Here is a 26,771-nt window from a genome sequence, read left to right on the forward strand (position 1 = left end):
TCATAGTTGGGATGGTATTCTTCGGCTTGCAAGCCTCCCCCTTTTCCTCCAAAGATAACAATAGTCTTTATGGCCAATTGTGTTTCATCAGACCAGAGAACATTTCTCCAAAAAGTACAATCTTTGTCCCCATGTGCAGTTGCAAAACGTAGTCTGTTTTTTTTATTGCAGTTTTGGAGCAGTGGCTTCTTCCTTGCTGAGCGGCCTTTCTCGGGCTGTAAGCACTCAGGTTTCAGGACATATTCAATCAATCCTTATCCCAGTCTGCTGTTCCCACATGCTTCAAGAGGGCCACCATTGTTCCTGTTCCCAAGAAAGCTAAGGTAACTGAGCTAAACGACTACCGCCCCGTAGCACTCACTTCCGTCATCATGAAGTGCTTTGAGAGACTAGTCAAGGACCATATCACCTCCACCCTACCTGACACCCTAGACCCACTCCAATTTGCTTACCGCCCAAATAGGTCCACAGACGATGCGATCTCAACCACACTGCACACTGCCCTAACCCATCTGGACAAGAGGAATACCTATGTGAGAATGCTGTTCATCGACTACAGCTCAGCATTTAACACCATAGTACCCTCCAAACTCGTCATCAAGCTCGAGACCCTGGGTCTCGACCCTGCCCTGTGCAACTGGGTATTGGACGGGCCGCCCCCGGGTGGTGAGGGTAGGTAACAACATCTCCACCCCGCTGAGCCTCAACACTGGGGCCCCACAAGGGTGCATTCTGAGCCCTCTCCTGTACTCACTGTTCACCCACGACTGCGTGGCCACGCACGCCGCCAACTCAATTATCAAGTTTGCGGACTACACTACAGTGGTAGGCTTTATTACCAACAGCCTACAGGGAGGAGGTGAGGGCCCTCGGAGTGTGGTGTCAGGAAAATAACCTCACACTCAACGTCAGCAAAACTAAGGAGATGATTGTGGACTTCAGGAAACAGCAGAGGGAGCACCCCCCTATCCACATCGATGGGACAGTAGTGGAGAAGGTAGTAAGTTTTAAGTTCCTCGGCGTACACATCACAGACAAACTGAATTGGTCCACCCACGCAGACAGCATCGTGAAGAAGGCGCAGTAGCGCCTCTTCAACCTCAGGAGGCTGAAGAAATTTGGCTTGTCACCAAAAACACTCACAAACTTCTACAGATGCACAATCGAGAGCATCCTGCCGGGCTGTATCACCGCCTGGTACGGCAACTGCTCCGCCCACAGCCGTAAGGCTCTCCAGAGGGTAGTGAGGTCTGCACAACGCATCACCGGGGGTAAACTACCTGCCCTCCAGGACACCTACACCACCTGATGTCACAGGGGGGCCATAAAGAGCATCAAGGACAACAACCACCCGAGCCACTGCCTGTTCACCCCGCTATCATCCAGAAGGCGTGGTCAGTACAGGTGCATCAAAGCTGGGACTGAGAGACTGAAAAACAGTTTCTATCTCAAGGCCATCAGACTGTTAAACAGCCACCACTAACATTGAGTGGCTGCTGCCAACACACTGAATCAATTCCAGCCATTTTAATAATGGGAATTGATGGAAAATATATCACTAGCCACTTTAAACAATGCTACTTAATATAATGTTTACAAACCCTACATGATTCATCTCATATGTATATGTATATACTGTACTCTATCATCTACTGCATCTTTATGTAATACATGTATCACTAGCCACTTTAAACTATGTCACTTTGTTTACATACCCTACATTACTCATCTCATATGTATATACTGTACTCGATAGCATCTACTGCATGTTGCCTATGCCGTTCTGGACCATCACTCATTCATATATATCTTTATGTACATATTCTTATCCCTTTACACTTGTGTGTATAAGGTAGTAGTTCTGGAATTGTTAGGTTAGATTACTCGTTGGTTATTACGGCATTGTCGGAACTAGAAGCACAAGCATTTCTCTACACTCGCATTAGCATCTGCTAACCATGTGTATGTGACAAATCAATTTGATTTGATTTATCAATATAGGACTCGTTTTACTGTAGATATAGATACCTTTTGCACCTGTTTCCTCCAGCATCCTCACAAGGTCCTTTGCTGTTGTTCTGGGATTGATTTGCACTTTTTGCAACAAAGTACGTTAATCTTTAGGAGACAGAACGCGTCTCATTCCTGAGTGGTTTGACGGCTGCATGGTCCCATGGTGTTTATACCTGCATACTATTGTTGTACAGATGAACGTGGTACCTTCAGGCATTTGTAAATTGCTCCCAAGGATGACCCAGACTTGTGGAGGTCTACAATTTTTGTCTGACTTCTTTTCATTTTCCTATGATGTCAAGCAAAGAGGCACTGAGTTTGAAGGTAGGCCTTGAAATACATCCACAGGCATACCTCCAATTGACTCAAATGATGTCAATTTGCCTATCAGAAGCTTCTATAGCCATGACATAATTTTATGGAATTTTCCAAGATTTTTTAAAGGCACAGTCAACTTAGTGTATGTAAACTTCTGACCCTCTGGAATGGTGATACAGTGAAATAATAAGTGAAATAATCTGTCGGTAAACAATTGTTGGAAAAAAACAACATACAGTGAATTTGGGTTCCATGTAAAACCCTTTCCACAGAGGGATCTACCTGGAACCAAAAATACTTCCGCTATGGGGACAGCCGAAGAATCCCTTTGGAACCTTTTCTTCTAAGAGTGTATGGAACAGTGGATTCTTACAATAACAGTCTACTTCTATGCTTACCACTTTCCACAGAATAAAGATATTAATACATTCAACTCTCCCTCCTGACTATTTGATGTTCTTTGATGTGAATATTGAGTTAAAATAAAAAAGGTCCATGATTCTTACCTTGAAGCCACCTATATCCATCCAGTCAACCCTTTCTGCCTATCACGACCTACGCTCCCAATTGAAATGGCTAAATAGCTTTGTTTGCTCAATTAAACAAATATCACCAAGCAATAATACTGTCATTTTTGTATTTTCTATTCATTAAAGGAAATCAAACTACCTGCTTCTGTGCACATATGTGCCCGTGACAACACAACATCATGACTGACTACACACTATTAATAAAAGGGAATAAAGCCATCTCTCCGTCTGTGTGCATACGTTTCCGTGGCAGCACAACATGATGACTACACACAAGCACACAGCAGCTACATTGTAACTGCAATTGTGATACAGTTAGTTATGGGGTCAGCAGTATCTGGTAAATATAACAGTTCATCTCTACCAAGCTAGCCAACTAGCAATGTAAATATGTCACATGTTTAAATACGTTGTTTAGTCTGTTGCCTCGCGTGAGAGTTGGATCGCAAGTTTGTAGTTCGACAAGACGTGAACCAATAACTGACTACCCGTAGAAACCCGTAGAAATAACCCGCCCACCTTTGGGTCTTGGTTCGGGCTACATGTTTAACCCCGCCCTGTTCTGCGGTCCGCAGCCGGGGGTACTTTTTATCTGCCCCGAAAGTAGCTCAGATGGTGATCCAGCAGCCAATAGGAGTCGGGGAGAAAGCAGTAGGACTTTAATCGTACCGGGGTTAAATAGCACTCCGAAATATCATTCCCCTCCAAGCAGTTGTGGTTTAAACTTTTTCATTTAAGATGGACGAGGATAGAGGGAAAGCAAACGATCAAATGAAGCTATGGAAAGAGGGCCACAGCGTTAAGGTTTGTCCATTTTTATTCTTAGTTTGTGTTGTGCAGATCTGTTTAGAAATGAGTGAGAGATCATCCAGGGTCGATTTCAGCCTCCTGGACTACTTAGCTATAATGCTAATGTTAGGTAGTTAGCTACACATTTATTGAACCATTATACTGTTCGATTCCACAACCAAAGAATGCATATTTTGTATTTGAATTGTCTTTTTTTGATCGTGCAAGAATTGTTGGCTGGCTGCTGCCTACAACTAACGTTAGCCTATTACTACTAGCTAGCTTGGACTAGCAGCTGGTCGTTAGTAGCTGCTATACCCACAATCACAAAGTCAAACCCTGCCCATTTCTAACAAACCCCTGCAGTTCGAGCTTTCTTGACATTTGTAGAATACAATTCCAAAATAATCCCAATGTTATCTAGGGTTTACTCCCGTACTCTTGTAATATGTTGAGGTAACATAACTGCAGAGTAGCTATTTGTTTCGATTAGCTAACTAACGTCAACTACCTACCTAAATGAAATGTCAAGAAGAAGTTGACTGCTTGTGTTTTAATTTGCTGGTTTAACGTGAAAACATTTGCAAGATGAGAATAGAATAATCAGCGACACTTTGCAATAACTGGATGATTATGGACCTTGATGTGTTGGGATAAGAAATGTAGCTAGACCATTGTCTTGCCTATAGTTTAGCTTGGACTTTAGCCATGTCAAATCATGGTTATCTAATCATTAGTGCGCAGGAAGGGCATATTTAATGGATCAACATTATGCAAGATTAACAGTAAACAAGGCCTATTTCACACATACCTAATGGGACCATTGCGTCCTTTGCCCAGGCTATTAAGTGTCAGGTGCACAAAGTATAGTAAGTACATTACTAGTCTTATAGTGTGTGTGTGTGTGTGTAGTTACGTCTCCTGAAAACAAGTACATTAAGAGTGTAAGTGTAGCTGATGTGGAATCAGGGAAAGGACCTACTCTGTTGCCAAAGGAAAATAGAGAAAGTAGGCCTAATGACTGTGTAAATAAAGTGTGTAGTGCAATGTCTTATGTATGATGTCTATGTCATTGCTTCCCCTTCAGAGGCCAGACAACCTGACCACTGGGGCTGGTCACCCGATAGGGGACAAGCTGAATATAATAACAGCGGGTCCCCGGGGGCCCCTCCTAGTGCAGGACACCCCGTTCATAGACGAGATGGCCCACTTCGACCGTGAGCGCATCCCAGAGAGGGTGGTACATGCCAAGGGAGGCGGTGGGTGTCCACCAATACATTTTAACAGACACTGATTAGCAGTGAGCTCCAAAAGCATTACATCCAACAAGTTTGTAAAGTCACAAGCTTGACGTAATCATTGTATGTGGGGGGGACCCACCATGTGCTGTCATTTCTAAACCCGATATGGATGAAAATACTCTCAAATTAAAGCTGATAGTTATTGTATCATTTCAAATCTAAAGTGCTATAGTGCAGAGCCAAAGCAACAACAAAAAATGGTCACTGTCTGAATTATTTTGGAGCTCACTGTATTTGTCAAACATTTTGAAGACAGGCTGGAGAGAGTCAGACGCTACTAGGTTTATTCTTAAAAGTGGACCCTCACAAAGTAATGGTATAGGGAAATACTTCCCTAGACATGCCGATCACATTTTAAATAAACATATTAAAGCGTTGGCCTACTTCTGGCTCTAGGCCAAAATACCAACTCTAACTCGTTAGTCTACTCAGGGCAGAATATTATAGGACCATACTTGATCATGTGATGTTCTGTGTTGGTGCACTTTACCCTTCTGTATAGTGGACCATGTGTATGGCATTATAAGTTGGTGTTTACTAACTAGCTAGATGTACAGTACCAGTCAAGAGTTTGGACACACCTACTTATTCAAGGGTTTTTCTTTAGTTGTACTATTTTACACATTGTAGAATAACAGTGAAGACATCACAACTATGAAATAACCAAGTGTTAAACAAATCAAAATGTATTCCTCAAAGTAACTACCCTTTGCCTTGACAGATTTGCACACTCTTGGTATTCTCTCAACCAGCTTCACCTGGAATGCTTTCCAACATTCTTTTGAGTTCCCACATATGCTGAGCACTTGTTGGCTGCTTTTCCTTCACTCCACTCCTTCAACTCATCCCAAACCATCTCAATTAGGTTGAGGTTGGGTGACTGTGGAGGCCAGGTCATCTGATGCAGCACTCAAGCACTCTCCTTTTTGGTCAAATAGCCCATACACAGCCTAGAGGTGTGATGGGTCATTGTTCTGTTCAAAAACAAATGGTAGTCCCACTAAGCTCAAACCAGATGGGATGGCGTATTGCTACAGAAAGTTGTGATAGCCATGCTGGTTAAGTGTGCCTTGAATTCTAAATAAATCACTGACAGTGTCACCAGCAAAGCACCATCTCACCACCTCCTCCGTGCTTCACGGTGGGAACCACACATGCAGACATCATTCGTTCATCTACTCTGCGTCTCACAAAGACACAGCGGGTCGAACCAAAAGTCTCATATTTGGACTCATCAGACCAAAGGACAGATTTCTACCGGTTTAATGTCCATTGCTTGTGTTTCTTGGCCCAAGCAAGCCTCCTCTTATTATTGGTGTCCTTTTAGTAGTGGTTTCTTTGCAGAAATTTGACCATGAAGGCCTGATTCACGCAGTCTCCTCTGAACAGTTGATGTTGACGGGTCTGTTACTTGAACTCTGAAGCATTTATTTGGGCTTCAGTTTCTGAGGCTGGTAACTCTAATGAACTTATCCTCTGCAGCAGAGGTAACTCTGGGTCTTCCTTTCCTGTGGCGGTCCTCATGAGAGCCAGTTTCATCATAGCGCTTGATGGCTTTTGCTGTTTTATTTGTTTTATTTATTTAAACTTTTTTTTTTTGCAACATGTTTATTTATTTAAATAGACAAGACCGTTGAAACTTTCAAAGTTTTTTTAATTTTCCGGATTGACTGAACTTTGTCTTCAAGTAATATTGGACTGTCGTTTTTCTTTGCTTATGATGGATTCTGGGTTCTGACTCAAACTTAGAATAGTGTTAATTATCAGGTAACCTATTGAGTGCTATAGTCTAAGGTCTACACCAGAAGTTAATGGTTATCTGTAGGATGAATGTATATGGTGGAGGCAATTAAACTTGGAATATACTGAGTGAAGGAAAGCTGATCACATGTTGGCAGGCACTGGATAAGGGTGGCGAGATGTGGATTAGTGAGGAAGGGGTGCTGAGGTTAGGTCACGTTAAGGGAGAAGGAACAGTTTATTGCCCGTGTCACTTAATTTCCGGCCTAGCAACAAATATGTAATGTTTAGAGGAGGAGAATCCACCTCAAATTGGGTTATATACATACTACCACTGGCGGAACCATGCCTTTTTCTTATGCAGTTGTATGACCCAATGGGTGAATAGACTTGGTTTAAGCTTTACTAATCGTACATGAGTTTTACTAGGCCCATTTAGAACTTAACACTTATTTGAGCTGTTCTTGTCATAATATGGACTTGGTATTTTACCAAATAGGGATATCTTCTGTGTACCACCCGTACCATGTCACCACACAAATGATTGTCTCAAACACATTAAGAAGGAAATAAATTCCACAAATTAACTTTTAAGGCACACCTGTTTAATTAAAATGCATTCCAGGTGAAGCTGGAAAAAAATGCATACCTCATGAAGCTGGTTGAGAGAGTGTCAAGAGTTTGCAAAGATGTCATCAAGGCAAAGGGTGGCTACTTTGAAGAATCTCAAATATAAAACTTGGGTTACTACATGAATCCATATGTGTTATTTAACAGTTTTGATGTCTTAACTGTTCTTCTACAATGTAAAAATAAAGAAAAACCCTTGAATGAGTAGGTGTGTCCAAACTTTTTACTGGTACTGTATACTCATTAACTGACCCTTTTTTTTGCCTCTTCCTACACAGGAGCTTTTGGGTACTTTGAGGTGACACATGACATCTCTCGCTACTGCAAGGCCAAGGTGTTTGAGCATGTGGGCAAGACCACACCTGTGGCCATTCGCTTCTCCACCGTGGGTAAGACATTAGCCTATATTACATTTTCTTTTAACATTTTTTTTCCCCTGGTATTTTGAGGCCGCTCTCTCCGGATTTTCTATAAAACTGCTACAAACGTACTTTTGTTTCCTTAAGGACATGCAAAAAGAAACACTTGGATTTGCTAGCTACCAATTTGACTACCGCCACTGTACAGGAAATGACTACGAGCACGCTTGTCTGCAAGAGCAGTGTTTGCCAATATCTGAAGAATTCTGGACAGTCAGGTAGCCTAGTGGTTAAGCGCGTTGGACCAATAACCAAAAGGTCGCCGTTTCAAATTCCGAGCCGTTTAGGTGAAAAAGCTGTTGACGTACCCTTATTGCTCCTGTAAGTATAAAATGCAATATATACACTAGATGGCGGACAGAGGGGTGCTTTCTGAAGCCAACGCGCCTCCATCTTGGCACTTCCCCACCATTGTAAAAAAATGTATAGAAATTAATAAATGGATGTCTAAATTTGTTTATGCCATATTGATCTTTGATGTTATGGGGCTATTTTGCTTCCACTGGTCCTGGGGCTCTTGTTAAGGTCAACGTTATCATGAATTTTACCCAGTACAAGAATGTATAATGTAAGTAGGTGACGTAATGACGCCACGAAAAATATAGCGCTACACAGAACAAAAGCAGAAAGCCCACACTTCCAACAAGCTCAAGTCGAGCAGTCATTTGAAAGAGTAAGAACATTGCAGTGATAACTCAAAGGCAAAACCCATTAATGCCAAGATAATGGAATTCATTGCCCTTGAAAATCAACCATGCTCTGTCGTGGATGTTGGCTTTTGCCGACTGGTCGAGCCCTGGTAATCAAATCAAATTTGATTTGTCACATACACATGGTTAGCAGATGTTAATGCGAGTTTAACGAAATGCTTGTGCTTCTAGTTCCGACAATGCAGTAATAACCAACAAGTAGTCTAACTAACAATTTAAAAAACACTGTGTATAAGACAGTAGAAGGGGTTAAAGAATATGTACATAAAGATATATGAATGAGTGATGGTACAGAGCAGCATAGGCAAGATACAGTAGATGGTATCGAGTACAGTATATACATATGAGATGAGTATGTAAACAAAGTGGCATAGTTAAAGTGGGTAGTGATACATGTATTACATAAGGATGCAGTAGATGATATAGAGTACAGTATATACGTATGCATATGAGATGAATAATGTAGGGTATGTAACATTATATTAGGTAGCATTGTTTAAAGTGGCTAGTGATATATTTTACATAATTTCCCATCAATTCCCATTATTAAAGTGGCTGGAGTTGAGTCAGTGTGTTGGCAGCAGCCACTCAATGTTAGTGGTGGCTGTTTAACAGTCTGATGGCCTTGAGATAGAAGCTGTTTTTCAGTCTCTCGGTCCCAGCGTTGATGCACCTGTATTGACCTCGCCTTCTGGATGATAGCGGGATGAAGAGGCAGTGGCTCGGGTGGTTGTTGTCCTTGATGATCTTTATGGCCTTCCTGTAACGCACTATTTTTCAGATGTTGCCCTACCGGAGTTACAATGTTGTTGAAACTTTCCTCCGTGAGAGTCACTGCTATTAGCTTCACAACTAACATTTGTGCAAGCAATGTCAGCCCCATGAACATCATGAGTCTGACAGCACAGTGGGTCAACGAGGATTTCATACTGAGGAAAGCCATATTGCGTGCTCAAGAATGTGCTGGTTCTCATACCGCTGCTGCCATTTCATTGGCATTTGAGAACATGTTTGAAACTTAGAAACATGAACACGCCTAGCTCCATTCGAAAAACTGACGTGAGAAAAAAGCTCAACTGCGTCTGCAGCAGACGCGATAACCTGTCACGGCATTGAAACTACTGCTCAACAAAACTGCCGACAGACCGCGGGGTTAACACGTACGAAAGTACTCGGCTGTGAACAAGCGATTTGGTGGCATTCTCTGAGCCTCTACTGTGTCGCCACCATGCTCAATGCTATGTACAAGGACCGCTACTTCGACGCAGGCAAGAAACAGGGTTTACGTGAAGTGTTACATACACAGATGGAAACGGACACCGTGACAGTACACACCGAGGAAGAGGCCACAGACTAGTTAGTGGTCGACGTTTAATCGAAATGGCTGATTTTAATTAGGGCCTATTTCAAGTTTTCATACCAATCGGAAATCAGTGTTTTTGGACACTTTATTTAAGTAGGCAAGTCCGTTAAGAACACCATTCTTATTTTCAATGACTGCCTCGGAACGGTGGGTTGACTGCCTTGGTCGAACGACAGATTTTTACTTTGTCAGCTCGGATTCAATCTTGCAAACTTATGGTTAACTAGTCCAACGCTCTAACCACCTGCCTTACATTGCACTCCACGAGGAGCCTGTCTGTTACGCGAATGCAGTAAGAAGCCAAGGTAGGTTGCTAGCTAGCATTATACTTTATAAAAAAACAATCATCACTAGTTAACTACACATGGTTGCTATTACTAGTTTATCTAGCGTGTCCTGCGTTGCATATAATCGATGCGGTGCGCATTCACGAAAAAGGACTGTCGTTGCTCCAACGTGTACCTAACCATAAACATCGATACCTTTCTGAAAATCAATACACAAGTATATATTTTTAAACCTGCATATTTAGTTAATTTTGCCTGCTAACATGAATTTCTTAACTAGGGAAATTGTCACTTCTCTTGCAACAGAGTCAGGGTATATGCAGCAGTTTGGGCCTCCTGGCTCGTTGCGAACTAATTTGCCAGAATTTTACATAATTATGACATAACATTGAAAGTTGTGCAATGTAACAGGAATATTTAGATTTATGGATGCCACCCATTAGATAAAATACAGAACGGTTCCGTATTTCACTGAAAGAATAAATGTTTTGTTTTCGAGATGATAGTTTCCAGATTCAACCATATTAATGACCTACGGCTCGTATTTCTGTGTTATGTTATAATTAAGTCTATGATTTGATAGAGCAGTCTGACTGAGCGATGGTAGGCACCAGCAGGCTCATAAGCATTCATTCAAACATAACTTTTTGTGCATTTTGCCAGCAGCTCTTCGCAATGCTTCAAGCATTGCCCTGTTTATGACTTCAAGCCTATCAACTCCCGAGATTAGGCTGGCGTAACCGATGTGAAATGGCTAGCTAGTTAGTGGGCTGAGAGAAATGGTCCTATAATTCCTATAGTAACTTTAACCTAAAACTTTTTACCTGGGAATATTGAAGACTCATGTTAAAAGGAACCACCAGCTTTCATATGTTCTCATGTTCTGAGCAAGGAACTTAAACGTTAGCTTTCTTACATGGCACATATTGCACTTTTACTTCTCCATCACTTTGTTTTTGCATTATTTAAACCAAATTGAACATGTTTAATTTTATTTGAGGCTAAAGTGATTTTATTGATGTATTATATTAAGTTAAAATAAGTGTTCATTCAGTATTGTTGTAATTGTCATTATTACAAATTTTAAAAATCGTCCGATTAATCAGTATTGGCTTTTTTTGGTCCCCCAATAATCATATCGCCGTTCAAAAATCATAATCGGTCGACCTCTACCACAGAAAGACTAAGCTGAAAAGCTTCATTGCTTGACACGCGTGATGAAATCCTGGTTGAGAATGAAATGACTGAACAAATGAACAATGAAACAGCACAGCAAGTAAGTGAAATAAGTTTTGATTTATGTTTTACTGGTAATGTGGACATATGTAAATGCCAACAAAATAACAATTGTTTTGTGTGTGTAACCTTTATTTAACAAGACAAGTTAATTAAGAACAAATTCCTATTTACAATGGCGGCCTACCCCGCCCTATGGGACTCCCAATCACGGCCGTATGTGATACAGCCTGGATTCGAACCAGAGACTGTAGTGATGCCTCTTGCACTAAGATGGGGTGTGTGTACTATTTAACTGTACTAGAATGCTTAAAAGGCCGTTAAAAAGGTCAATATCAGAGATCGGTATCGGGGGTTTTTTTTTGCAAGGAAAATATCGCGTATCGGCCAAAGATGTCATATCGGTGCATCCCTAGTATACAGTCATTTTTGCTTGTGTTTATCAAGGGAGTCGATCATTTCAGACCCCACATCATTGAATAAATACCAGAAAATACAATGTCATATTTTTAGTCTGCAAATAGTGTATTGTGTTTAAACTGGTTGTCCATGTGTGTTTCTTATCAACCTATTTTTGTCTCGAACTCATGTAGCTGGGGAATCGGGCTCAGCGGACACAGTGAGAGACCCACGTGGCTTTGCAGTCAAGTTCTACACTGACGAGGGCAACTGGGACCTTACTGGCAACAACACCCCCATATTCTTTATCAGGGATGCAATGCTGGTGAGTTCAGACGTGTGAGTCAAGATTGCGTCTGGGTGTGCCTTGCTTAGATTCAGTCTTTGACACCACATGACATGGAGTACAAGGAGTGGAATGTTAGCTGAACAGACTGGCAACCAGGCTAGTACATTAGTCCATCTCCCCGTATGATATTAAATACCATTACCACATCTCTCTGTAATTTCCCTTTGTTTGTGCAGTTCCCATCCTTCATCCACTCTCAGAAGCGCAACCCCCAGACTCACCTGAAGGACCCAGACATGGTGTGGGACTTCTGGAGCCTGCGGCCTGAGTGTATGCATCAGGTACTGCATCTGCTCCTCTCTACTCGCCACCAAACCTGTACACGCACGATGGTTAGAATCAGAAAATGCATTGTATTTTCTGATCTCACCCCACGCTCAGCCAAATTCTAGTAAGAACATGTCATTAACAACTTAAAAGCCGTGCCAGTATATCTAGAAATGGTGGTTGCTGCATTAATTTAAATAGATTATTATATAATTATTCTAGTCTTATTTACTTATCACAATGGCTAAATTGCTTATGACTGAATATGTGCCGTTGTTCATAATTTTGTCTTAATCTCTGTGAAGGTGTCCTTCCTGTTCAGTGACCGTGGTCTGCCCGACGGCTTCCGCCACATGAACGGCTACGGATCCCACACCTTCAAGCTGGTGAACGCCGACAGTCAGCCTGTCTACTGCAAGTTCCACTACAAGGTTAGAGCATAACAAAAAAATATAATCACATTTTATTGGTCAAATACACATGGTTAGCAGATGTTAATGCGAGGGTAGCGAAATTCTTGTGCTTCTGCTTCCGACAGTGCCGTAATATCTAACAAGTAATCTAACAATTTCACAACAACTACACACAAGTGTAAAGGAATGAATAAGAGTATGTACATATATGGATGAGACATGGCCGAGTGGCATGGGCATGGTGCAATAGATGGTATACGGTACAGTGTGTATATACATATGAATAATGTAAGATATCTTAACATTTATTAAAGTGCCATTGTTTAAAGTGACTAGTGATCCATTTATTAAAATGGGCAGTGATATGAGTCTCTATGTAGGCAGCAGCCTCTGAGTTAGTGATTTTGGTTTAGCAATCGGATGGCCTTGAGATGGAAGCTGTTTTTCAGTCTCTCAGTCCCAGCTTTGATGCACCTGTACTGACCTCGCCTTCTGGATGGTAGCCGGGTGAACAGTCAGTGGCTCGGGTGGTTGTTGTCCTTGATGATCTTTTTGGCCTTCCTGTGACATCGGTGTCTTGGAGGGCAGGTAGTTTTCCTCCGGTGAGGAGTTGTGCAGACCACACCACCCTCTGGAAAGCCTTGCGGTTGAGGGCGGTGCAGTTGCCGTACTAGGCGGTGATACAGCCCGACAGGATGCTCTCGATTGTGCACCTGTAAAAGTTTGTCAGGATTTTAGGTGACAAGCCAAATTTCTTCAGCCTCCTGAGGTTGAAGAGGCAATGTTGAGACTTCTCTATGCTGCCTGTGGGTGGACCATTTCAGTTTGTCTGTGATGTGTACGCCGAGGGACTTAACTTTCCACCTTCTCCACTACTGTCCCTTCCATGTGGATACGGGGTGCTCCCTCTGCTGTTTCCTGAAGTCCACAATCATCTCCTTTGTTTTGTTGCCGTTGAGTGAGAGGTTGTTTTTCTGCCCTCGCCTCCTCCCTGTAGGCTGTCTCGTCGTTGTTAGTAATCAAGCCCGCTACTGTTGTGTTGTCTGCAAATTTGATGATTGAGTTGGAGGTGTGCATGGCCACGCAGTAATGGGTGAACAGTGAGTACAGGAGGGGGCTGAGCACGCACACTTGTTGGGGGGCCCCAGTGTTGAGTGTCAGCGAAGTAGAAATGTTTCCTACCTTCAGCACCTGGGGGCGGCCCGTCAAAGTCCCTGACCCAGTTGCACAGGGCGGGGTTGAGACCCAGGGACTCTAGCTTAATGATGAGCTTTGAGGGTACTATGGTGTTGAGGGTACAATTAACAGTCAATGGACAGCATTGTTACATAGGTATTCCTCTTGTCCAGATGTGATAGGGCAGTATGATAGCGATTGCATCATCTGTGGACCATTTGGGGAGGTATGCAAACTGAAGTGAGTCTTGGGTGGAAGGTAAGGTGGAGGTGATATGATCCTTGACTAGTCTCTCAAAGCACTTTGTTGACAGAAGTGAGTGCTACAGGGTGGTAGCCATTTAGTTTGCTTTGCCTTGTGTACAGTAGCAATGGTGGCCAAATTGAAGCATGTGGGGACAGCAGACTGGGATATGGAGCGATTTAATAATGTCTGTAAACCCTCCAGCCAGCTGGTCTGCGCATGCGCTGAGGACGCGGCTAGGGAGGGTTAAGCCTAGCAAGGGTTAACACGTTTAAGTTTTACTCACCTCGGCCGCGGGAGAGGGGGGGCAGTCCTCAAAAAAAGATGCTACAGGACTAGTGAAATGTACTAAACTTATATAGATATAGGAGTCGACTATACTTAATTAACTGAAGGATGAAGGAGAGTAATAGTGAGAAGAAGTAAACCTAGTTTGAAAAATTGGGACGTGTCCATAGTAACCCATAGCATACTTCCTCTGCTCTCCTCTCAGACCAACCAGGGTATCAAGAACATGAAACCTGAGGACGCCGAGCGCCTGGCCTCCACCGACCCGGACTATGCCATTCGAGACCTTTACACCTCCATCGCCAACGGCAAATTCCCTTCCTGGTCATTCTACATCCAGATCATGACCTTTGACCAGGCCGAGAAGTTCCAGTGGAACCCCTTTGACCTGACCAAGGTAGCATAGAGATACCATTGTAATTTATTAAATTATGTGGGGACCCTAACCCTTATAGTAGGTGTATTCCTTAACATTTGATCAATATTTTGTTGTTTTTTAAAGAATGTGACAGAAATACCTGAAATGTCTTAGTATTGTACTTTGTTAGCAATTTAAACAAGGTGTCCCCAAAAATATTCTGTCCATACATATGCAGTACTCTGACTTTTCCACCAGAGGGGGGACTTACTCCACATAACCTCTGAAAGTGGTCTGAGCTCTGTTATGGTGTCACAGCATTTGTGAATGGTAGAACAATGGGAAACTGACTGAATAGCTGCAATCTTTTCGGGATAATTATTAGGTGAAAATATAGGGTAGGGGTCATGCATGAATGCAAAAAAAAATCTTTGTCCTCTAAGAATGGCTAGAAATCTCTTGCACTTCTATGCACCTTGGTTGGCCTGAGCAGTAGCAACACTTCTCTTTTTCCTTAGGTGTGGTCTCACAAGGAGTACCCCCTCATTCCGGTGGGGAGGTTGGTGCTCAACAGAAACCCTGCCAACTACTTTGCTGAGATCGAGCAACTGGCCTTTGACCCCAGCAATATGCCCCCTGGCATCGAGCCCAGCCCCGACAAGATGCTGCAGGGGCGTCTGTTCTCCTACCCAGACACACACCGCCACCGGCTGGGAACCAACTACCTGCAGCTTCCCGTCAACTGCCCCTACAGAACCCGTGTGGCCAACTACCAGCGAGACGGGCCCATGTGCATGTTCGACAACCAGGCTGGCGCTCCCAACTACTTCCCCAACAGCTTCAGTGCTCCAGAGACCCAGCAACAGCACGTGGAGACCAGGTTTAAGGTGTCCCCAGATGTGGGCCGCTACAACAGCGCTGACGACGATGATGTCACACAGGTAATGTATCTATGTAGCGCACAATGGATTAGTTCACCTAGATTGGCACGAATCAAACAGGTGTCTCGTGTGCATTTTTTTTTTGTTTTTTTTTTTTGTGTGCATCTATTTTTGCTTCTGCTTGACAAAATAAAATCTTGGTCGACCAACAGCCTGTCGACTAAATGGGGTCAGCCCTAGTTGCATTAAAGTAAACCAACGTTTTGGAAATACACTGAACAACATAATAAATACAACACGTAAAGTGTTGGTCCCCTGTTTGATGAGCTGAAATAAAAGATCCCCGAAATGTTCTTCTTTCATCCTTGTTACTGATCATTTCTCATTTGCCTAGATAATCCATCCAGTCGACAAGTGTGGCATATCAAGAAGCTGATTTTAAATAGCATGATCATTATACAGATGTACCTTGTGGAAGGGACAATAAAAGGCCACTCTAAAATGTGTTGTGTGACAAAACTGCACAATGCCACAGATGTCTCAAGTTTTGATTTAAGTGTGCAATTGGCTTGTTGACTGCAGGAATGTCCACTAGAGCTCTTGCCAGAGAATTGAATGTTACTTTTTCTACCGTAAGTCTCCTCTCTCTGTTCATCTTTGCCTCGACCCTGACTAGTCTCCCAGTACATTCAGGCCAAAGAGTTCAATATTGGTTTCATCAGAGAAGAGAATCTTGTTTCTCATGACCTGAGGGTCTTTAGGTGCCTTTTTGGCAAACTCCAAGTGGGCTGTCATGTGGCTTCTGTCTGGCCACTACCATAAAGGCTTGGTGGAGTGTTGCAGAGATGGTTGTCCTTCTGGAAGGTCCTCCCATCTCCACAGAGGAACTCTGGAGCTCTGTCAGAGTGACCATCGGGTTCTTGGTCACCTCCCTGACCTAGTCTCTTCTCCCCCGATTGCTCAGTTTGGCCAGGTGGCCAGCTTTAGGAAGAGTCTTGATGGTTCCAAACTTTTTCCATTTAAGAATGATGGAGGCCACTGTGTTCTTGGATCTTCAATGCTGCAGAAATATTTTGGTACCCTTCCCCAGCTCTGTGCCTTGACACAATCCTGTCTCGGAGCTCTACAGACAATTCCTTCGACCTCATGGCCTTTTTTTTCTGTGCCGTGCACTGTCAACTGTGGGACCTTTTTTATTTATATAGACCGGCCCAAGATCTGTATTTTTTATAAATGTAATGAACTTTGTCATTATGGGGTATTGTGTGTAGATTGATGGGGGGGGGGGGGGGGAGTACTGTATTTTAAAGGCTGTAATGTAAGAACATTTGGGAAAAGGAAAGTGGTCTGAATACTTTCCGAATATGGAAAAATACAGCATTCGATTGGTTGAAAGAACAGGCAATTGTTTTTTTTGTCTGGGACAACCCTAGATCAGTCAGATGCAAGCCAGTGATCCGCAATGTTATCTCGGCTTCAAGGAAGAAAGACCATTTCTAAGAGGAACAAAAAACATACTTTTCATTAACCCCAACATAAGGCAATGTGTTTTAGAAAAAGGCTTGCCACTTAATGTAGTCCAAAAAAGGTTTGTGGATCTGGACTTTACCCGTCATACTGGAGCAAAGAGCATTCTAGCTCTGGCTCTTCCAGGATGTGTAGATTGGGGCCATATCCTGGCCCTGCTGGTCAATCCTGGCACTTCAAAAGGGGCTCGTCCTGGCCACCGGGGTCAACCAGGGTTCCTGGTCGCGAGAGGTTGATAGGCTTCTCTCCAGTAGAGAGGGTTGCACTGATGTGACCTGAGGGTTAATTCATACACATAGAGATCTGTGTGCACTGCCAAGCACAACGATGATACGCTCTATATAGAACTCTAAATCTCTCTTTTTTTTTAAATTCTTTTTTTTTAAGCAATACTACTTTGTTTCTGTGTTCAAATGTTTGGCTTTGTAATTTATACATTTAAAAAAATCCTTAACTGTAATGCTTATAAATGATTACAAATGATAAACTATCAATAAATATTTCACTAGTTTATTAATGCACGTGTGTGACCAGTTGCTTGACCTTGCGTGCGTGTGTATTGCAGGTGCGTACCTTCTTCACTGAGGTGCTGAATGAGGAGGAGCGCCAGAGGCTCTGTCAGAACATGGCTGGGGCCCTGAAGGGGGCCCAAGTCTTCATCCAGAAACGCTGGGTGAGTTCTCATTATGATTAAGTCACCATTTTCATCTGGCTCTCTTCTACCACACTGTCATCAAAGTATTCACACCCCTTGACTTTTTACACATTTTGTTACAGTGGGATTACAATTTGATTTAATTGTCTTTTTTGTCAACGGTCTACACAAGTTCTGTGGAAGAAAAAAAAGTATATTTGTAAAAACAAATTTTATATATATATATATATATATGAAAAATAAACCCCATTATATCTTGATTACTTCGGTATTCAACCCCCCCCCCTGAGTCAATACATGTTAGAATCACCTTTGGCAGCAATTACAGCTGAGTCTTTCTGGGTAAAATATCTAAGAGCTTTCCACACTTGGACTGTGCAATATATGCCAATTATTATTTTCAAAATTCTTTAAGCTCTGTCAAATCGGTTGTTGGTCATGGCTAGACAACCATTTTCAGGTCTTGCCATAGATTTTCAAGCAGATTTATGTCAACTGTAATCCAGCCACCCGGAAACATTCACTGTCTTCTTGGTACTGTGTGTAACTCCCAGTGTAGATTTGGCCTTGTTTTAGGTTATTGTTCTGCTGAAAGGTGAATTCATCTCCCAGTGTCTACTGGAAAGCAGACTGAACCAGGTTTTCCTCTAGGATTTGTATTCTTTCGACCTCTGTTTCACTCTGTCAGTAAGATTAGTATTGTGGAGTAGAGGTTGACCGATTTATGATTTTTCAATACCGATTATTGGAGGACCAAAAAAGGCAACGCAGATTTTAAATAAATGAAAAATGGTTTATTTTATTTATTTGTAATAATGACAATTACAACAATACTGAATGAACACTTATTTTAACTTAATATAATACATCAATAAAATCAATTTAGCCTCAAATAAAATGAAACATGTTCAATTTGGTTTAAATAATGCAAAAACAAAGTGTTTGGAGAAGAAAGTAAAAGTGCACTATGAGTTAACGTTTCAGTTCCTTGCTCAGAACATGAGAACATATGAAAGCTGGTGGTTCCTTTTAACATGAGTCTTCAATATTCCCAGGTAAGAAGTTTTAGGTTGTGGTTATTATAGGACTATTTGCCTCTCTACCATTTGTATTTCATTAACCTTTGACTATTGGATGTTCTTATAGGCACTTTAGTATTGCCAGTGTAACAGTATAGCTTCCGTCCCTCTCCTCGCTCCTTTCTGGGCTCGAACCAGCAACACAACGACAATTAGAGCGCGCTAACTTGCTAGCCATTTCACTCTGGTTACACGAGCCTAATCTCGGGAGTTGATAAACTTTAAATCATAAACAGCGCAATGCTTGACGCACAACCAAGAGCTGCTGGCAAAATGCACGAAAGTGCTGTTTGAATGAATGTTTACGAGCCTGCTTCTGCCTACCATCGCTCAGTCAGAGATTTAGATACTTGTATGCTCAGTCCGATTATATGCAACGCAGGACACGCTAGATAATATCTAGTAATATCAACCATGTGTAGTTAACTAGTGATTATGATTGTTTTTATAAAATAAGCTTAATGCTAGCTAGCAATTTACCTTGGATTACTGCATTTGCGTAACAGGCAGTCGTGGAGTGCAACGAGAGTGGTAGGTCGTTATTGCATTGGACTAGTTAACTGTAAAGTTGTCAGCTCGGGGGACCATAATCTTGCAAGGTCAAAATCTGTCGTTCTGCCCCTGAACAAGGCAGTTAACCCACCGTTCCTAGGCCGTCATGGAAAATAAGAATGTGTTCTTAACTGACTTGCCTAGTTTGATTTGATTTTACCTTTATTTTACTAGGCAAGTCAGTTAAGAACAAATTCTTATTTTCAATGATGGCCTAGGAACAGTGGGTTAACTGCCTGTTCAGGGGCAGAACGACAGATTTGTACCTTATCAGCTCGGGGATTTGAACTTGCAACCTTCCGGTTACTAGTCCAACGCTCTAACCACTAGGCTACCCTGCCGCCCCATAAATAAAGGTATATAAAAATCGGCGCCCAGAAATACCAATTTGTTATGAAAACCTGAAATCGGCCCTAATTAATCGTCAGGCCTCTATTGTGGAGTAACTACAATGTTGTTGAGCCATACTTTGAGTTTAATGGCTGTGATAGCAGAAAATGAACTGTTATAAAGTCACCATTGGCCTCATGGTGAAATCCCTGTGCGGTTTCCTCCTTTTCTGTCAACTGAATTAGGAAGGATGCCTGTACATTTGTAGTGACTGGGTGTATTGATACACCATCCAAAGTGTCATTAATAACTTCACCATGCTCAAAGGGATATTCAATGTCTGTTTTTATTTTATTTTTAATCTACCAATTAGGTGCCCTTTGCAAGGCATTGAACAACCTCCCTGGTCTTTGGTTGAATCTGTGTTTGAAATTCACTGCTCGACTGAGGGACCTTACAGATACTTTTATGTGTGGGGTACAGAGACGAGGTAGTCGTTAAACAATATTGCACAGTGAGCCCATGTGACTTGTTAAACACTTTTACTCCTGAACTTGTTTAGGCTGGCCATAGCAAACAGGTTGAATACTTACTGACTCAAAACATTTCAGATTTTCATTTTGTATTAATGTATAAATATCTAGAAAAACAATCCATTTTGACATTATGGGGTATGGTGTGTAAACCAGTGGGATTATTATAAAAAAAATATTTAAAAAAAATCAGGCTGTAACACAACTAAATGTGGAAACAGTCTAGGGGTGTGATACTTTCTGAAGGCACTGTATTTCCCAGCCATCTTCCTCACTACCACTAAGGTCATCTTTGCAATGCAATATTGTATAATGTATCTATTTTACTGCCATCGCTATCAACACTTCTGACCATCTCTCCCTGGTCTTGCACCCTATTTTTCCAGATTCAGAACCTGATGGCTGTGCATGCAGACTATGGAAATGGGGTTCAGGCCCTACTCAACAACACTGAGCCCACGCAGGTAAGTCCATTCATTCTTGTCAGCGGACACTAAAGCTTATGTAATTTTTAAAAGGGTATTTTCCTATTTCAATCAAAGTATAGTTAAAATAGGAAAAGCGTGTTTTTTATTTTTTATTTTATACATGTAGAACATGTTTACTTTTTCTTATTCCTTTACAACACAAATATATACTAAATGTAACGGTTTCTCTCAGGACGCCTCATAAACAAGATTGTGTTTTACTTGTTTATATCCATAATTCTCGTCAAACGAAATTAATAGAAGTTTAGCATTGAGCTCTAACTTATTTTTGTCTTCCTCTCCCTTTGTCTCCTTCCCTCCTCCTCTCTACCAGGACACTGTGAGAGTGTACACTCGTGGCGGTGCCTCTGCCGTTGCTGCCTCCTCCAAGATGTGATGCCTTAACTTCCACCTGGGGGCAGTTCTACCTGTTGCACTTACCATCCGCTATAGAAGATCTTACTACAGGCCGTCAGTAAATACTATAGCTAATTAAATGGCAAACTATCATGATTGTTTTTGTAATTCCTCAGGCTACTTGCTGCACAGATGACGAGAGACGGGCATTGCAGTCCGTTCTTACATGTAATTTCCTGTCCATTTCTCCTAAGTTCACACAGAAATGAATATGGTCAGACTGCAGCCCTATGGGAGAAGATCTGTCCACAAATCAGTCAAATACACTGGCGCTATCTGAAAAGCCATGCCTTTATTAAGTTGGAATGAAAACTATACCATAAACATTGTCCGTACAGTGTTTCATCTCTTTCCCAATGACTTATTGTTTGTGTATCCAGGCCTAATGTATGCCCTGATAGTTAGCTTAATAAACAGGTATGCGTAAGCTAGCCTATATGCAAAATATGCACGAAATATGGCATTTAAACAAAATTAAACAAACCACCAACGTTTTCAAATAAGATTCATAATTATTTTATAGTATATTCAGCTGCTTAAACTTCTGAGTTCTCTTAACATTTTTCAGTGCTTATGCCTACATCATATTTCTTGGTTATATGGTTTCAGGCCATCGATTAGTGCAACTCACTAAATGTTTTCTGTAGATGCTCTGTACCAGAATGAATCACTGAAGATATGTCGTTTGAGTTGGGGCTGGGGAATTAACAACCACCACTATTTCCTGGGAAGAAAACTTAGTCGTTATCTCTTCTCGCAAGCCTCCAGACTCTATTGCTATTTTGCGCCTTATCGCTGTTAACGTTTCTATGTTAGGTAGCATTTCTACTCATATCGCCTGTCTGAAGAAAAGTGATATGTTATATGAATGTAAAATTGTGAACTTTTTTTAACCACAAAATGAGATTGTAATAAATCAAAAGGTAATGCTGTGTGGTTTTGGTGTGTCTGGTTTAAAGCAGGCTGATCTTAACCCCAGGGTATGCAGGCTTTTGTTACAGCCCAGGACTACACCTGATTCTACTTATCGAACCCTTCATTGGTTGAGGTGTGTTACTGGGCTGGAGTAAAAGCCTGCACACCCTGTTGGTCTCTCGGACCAGGATTGAATACATTGAGCATGTTTATGGGGTTGTCATCTATGATGCAGTTCAAACTGTGAATGGTGGTTTGGCCTTTGGAGGGCCCAGCATTTCAACAAGTCATTCAGCTCCATTAGAAGATTTACATATGCAAACAGACACGGGAGAGTGGCTAAGACTAAAGTAAGCATACCAGACACTCAGAGTTAAGGGTAAACACTTTGACAATGACTGATTTCAACTGTACAAAACATTCAAGCCAGGTTCACACTTAATTCCCATCAATACATTGAACTGTAATGCCTAAATTGTCTGACTAGTAAGTAGGTAGCAGCATTTTCTTCACAGTGTAACCAGTTAATATTTTATAGGTAATGTGGGGGAAATTAGTTTGCTTTGTTTCATATTTCCCCCCCACCTTGCTTTATAATGTACTTGGTTACACTGTATCAATGAATCATAGCATCTCAATTCACATGGTACCAAACTTTATTTTTCAAATATGAAAAAAAAAGTTCCTGTTTGAGCTTGCCTAACATAGCAGGAGTAAAAGAAGCACTTGCCTGCCATCTGTCTTAATACACCAATAGAAATGTCCCAACCCTGTAACCCAGGCCTGTCTAGCACTCCATGCAGACTCAAGGTATTCAGACCCCTTGACTTTTTCCACCTTGTGTTAGGTTAAAGCCATATTCTAAAATTGATTAAAGGTTTCCCATGAATCTGCACACAATAACCCATAATGACAAAGCCAAGAGGATTTAGACATGTTTCCTAATTATTATTTGTTTTAGCTGATCACATTTACAATATTCAGACCCTACTTTAACCGATCAGACTTATTAGTACAATTTAATTATGCCAATGTGCTTTCATCAATTGAAAGCCCTTCATCTATTTTATGAGAATTTGTAAGATTTCTTGTTGCATAAAATAGATGCAGACCAGTCTTTAAATAATAGGTAATAGAATTTATTATCGGAGCACGCTACCACTCAAAACAAAAGCATCAGTTTAAATACAGATCATGACGTCATTTCACTGTCTTAAACGAGCCCCGCCCCCCCCCTCCCTCTCGACAGGACAAAGTAAGGTGAAGAGTTAATTTTAACTTACTAACACACTCCCAGATAACTTTTGACCCCTCAACATTATCGATCACCACTGAACTGACAGGTTTAATTAACAGAAACCCTAGGAATGCACTCACTGCCTAATCTAAAAACCCCAGAGCTAAGTTTCATAGGCTAACGACCTTGTGTTTACACAGTCCACAACCCATTTGTTCCTGCCCAGTAGAAATGGTGTTCATTAACATTCTATTCCTCCTTGTCCTGTCACACAATTTCTTCTTATGAACTCATATTGTTAATCAGATATAATATAACTGTATAAGTTTACTTACAGTTCCATTTAAAATGATTTGTTCAGTCATATTAATCATAATTTCCTAACAACTCTTTACTCAGTACTTTGTTGAAGCACCTTGGGCAGCGATAACGGCCTCAAGTCTTGGGTATGGCGCTACAAGCTTGGCACACCTGTATTTTGGGAGTTTCTCCCATTCTTCCCTGCAGATCCTTTCAAGCTCTGTCAGGTTGGTTGGGGAGCGTTATTTTAGCTCAGACTTTCTGCTAGTGAGGTTGATGGTTCCAAACTTCTTCCATTTAAGAATGGTTGAGGCCACTGTGTTCTTGGACCTTAAATGCTGCATAAGTTTGAAAAAATTGTACCATTCCCCAGATCTGTGCCTCGACACAATCCTGCCTCGGAGCTCTACGGACAGTTCATTCAATCTCGTGGCTTGGTTTTTGCTCCGACACATACTGTCAACTGTGGGACCTTACATAGGAAGGGTGTGCGCCTTTCCAAATCATGTCCAATCAATTGAATTTACGACAGGTGGAGTCCATGTTGAAACATCTTAAGGATGATCAATGGAAACCGGATGCACCTGAGCTCAATTTCGAGTCTCAATGTTACGGGTCTGAATACCTCATTTTTTTCTTTCTTCTAAAAACCTGTTTTCTCTTTGCCATTATGGGGTATTGTGTGTAGACCGCAACACAGAGTGCCTAGGCACAGCCCTTAGCTGTGGTATATTAGCCATATACCACACCACCTCGGGCCTTATTGCTTAATTATATCACGGCGATTGTCACATGTCAGATCTCCCAAATTCAAAGATATTCTACATGTATTCATGTGATATCACTTAGCAAATGTTTTGCTTGAGTTAATAAATCATAATTCAGAACCATAACCTTGCCTTCATAGGAATGAAGCTTTGCAGCTTTGAAAGATTTTACGTCTGCTATTTTACAGGTGTAAAAAGCCCGTGCTATGTATTTCACTGAAAATTCCTCGTATTTGTATTTATTATTTTAAGATGTATTACATTACTTTCAAGAGTGAATTATATTGTTTTTATTTTCTAAATTGTGTTAATGCTGTGATGTCATCAACGGGAGCCATGCTCTGTGTTGCCAACTTACAGACTTTGTCGCTATATTTAGCGAGTATTCAGACCCCTCTAGCGACTCATTTTCAAAAAATTGACTAACGACAAATCTAACAACTTTTTCTGGTGTTATTGGAGACTTTTGGAGACTGACGTGAAAGCATGTATCGTTCTTACTCTTAGGCCCCGTCCCACAGCACTCAGAGGTGGCCCAGTCCTCGCACAGCAGTCCCTCCCAGCTGGAGTCAGAGAGATGTTCACCCCTCTCCGGCCAGACTGCAAATGAATCGCGCATGCGGGAAGCCGCTGCTGGCTGATCCAGCCCTGGCTTACATTTAAGGCGGGATGTAAATGTAAAATGTTCTTTGTCTAAAATAAATCAGTGCATTTGACTCACACAGCCTAAGTCACCTTGTCCACTGTGTGTGTGCCTCTGTGACATAAGCTAAACATCTAGCTGGCTAGCTCATCATGTCTCAGTCTAAGCTGTACACTCAAAAACACAGAAAGGAGTGGGAATCAAACCCTGAATTCAAAGGCTGGTTGAAGCCGTTTATTGGAGATGATACACGGGCATACTGCCTGTATTGTAAGGCTAATTTCTACGCTAAACTTAGTGAGGTAAAAAACATGACAACTCAAAAACATACTCAAAAGGCAAAACAGTTCCACCCAAATCAAGCTGACATTTATGGTTAAAAAAATTGACTGCCAAAAAGGCTGTGGCACCATGGCATTAGCTATCGCTGAACACTGTTCCATGCTGGCATGTGATCACATTGGAGGAGCATGTAGAGCTGCTTTCTCAGACTCCACTGCTGCTACCCACTTCAACATGCACAGGACAAAGTGCACAGAGATGATTACTGGTGTTCTAGCACCATACTTTCTGGAAAAGTTGGTCGCAGATGTGGGTGACCATCGTTTCAGCCTCCTCGGTGAGTCCACGGATGTAAGTGTTTCTAAGTACCTGGGTGTTGTGATAAGGTACTTTAGTGACACCAAGCAGACAATTGTATCAACATTTCTGGGGCTTGTTGAGTTGGAGGGAGGAGATGCCAAATCTATAGCCCGTGCTGTTGTGGCTTTTCTGATGATTCTGTGTTATGCAATATAGACCGTTACCATATATGTGATTGAATATTATCTGCTGTTGGCTTGTGTGGATGTATGTATGTGTTATGCAACATAGCTGACTTGAGACATTGTTAACAGTTTCAGGGCCATGGGCCTTTCTCACGATGGAAAATACAGAATAACATGAAGACAGGAACTGTGCAATGAGTTGGGGGGCACATTCAGAACGTAGTGTTGCGAGAACAAACAGTCTCTTGTTAGATAACAGGAGCCAGGTGCCTGATAGCGGTATATTCTACACAGCTACAACGACTGACCGCTGAAGCGCTTAGGGGGCTGGGACCAGCCTCTGCGCCAACAATCAACGATAGGCTGGGTGAGTCTAAACCACGCCCAGTCTCTACTCTGACAGGCCGGCTCGGAAGCAGGAACTACTTCTGTCATCAGAGTATATTATAATATCTTTGTCAGGAACAAGTCAGTTCTCTGTTTGCCCTGTGAGGTGGGACAGAGAGCCCGTATATACGAAAATTGCATGTACCACTTATTGCTTAGCTAATAAAAAATACATAGCATACAATCGGTGACTCAGTGTCATACTTATCCCGATACCAGATTCGATTGACGCAACCCTTAACAAATGTGATGATTTTGTATTTCATGTTCAATATGCCTAGTTAGCTATCGTTCATTTTGTTACTTGCCCGGGCATGTCAAAAAAGGCGTTGTTGCTCAATTGGTATGCTTCAGGTATAAATAGTACACTCTCTAAGAAATATTTTGCACTTATTAGCAAATTATTGGTGTACAACATTTAGAAAATGTAATGAGTCTTGAAAATATGAACATGTACATTTTGTACAATGTATTTTCTGTTTATA

At 41.8% G+C, this 26,771-nt stretch overlaps 1 protein-coding gene across 1 annotated transcript; it reads left to right on the plus strand.

The window, feature by feature from the left end:
• Positions 1–3,441: 3,441 nt before the first annotated feature.
• LOC124015556 (catalase-like) lies at positions 3,442–22,202 on the plus strand. The gene is made up of 11 exons (XM_046330843.1): positions 3,442–3,665; positions 4,738–4,909; positions 7,600–7,710; positions 11,930–12,060; positions 12,261–12,365; positions 12,657–12,782; positions 14,677–14,868; positions 15,348–15,770; positions 17,803–17,910; positions 20,773–20,850; positions 21,188–22,202. The coding sequence occupies exons 1-11, from the start codon at positions 3,600–3,602 to the stop codon at positions 21,248–21,250; spliced, it is 1,575 nt and encodes a 524-aa protein (XP_046186799.1). The 5' UTR covers positions 3,442–3,599; the 3' UTR covers positions 21,251–22,202.
• The last annotated feature ends 4,569 nt before the right edge of the window (positions 22,203–26,771 follow it).

This window comes from Oncorhynchus gorbuscha, linkage group LG26 (assembly GCF_021184085.1).
Source record: "Oncorhynchus gorbuscha isolate QuinsamMale2020 ecotype Even-year linkage group LG26, OgorEven_v1.0, whole genome shotgun sequence".
NCBI lineage: Eukaryota > Metazoa > Chordata > Actinopteri > Salmoniformes > Salmonidae > Oncorhynchus > Oncorhynchus gorbuscha.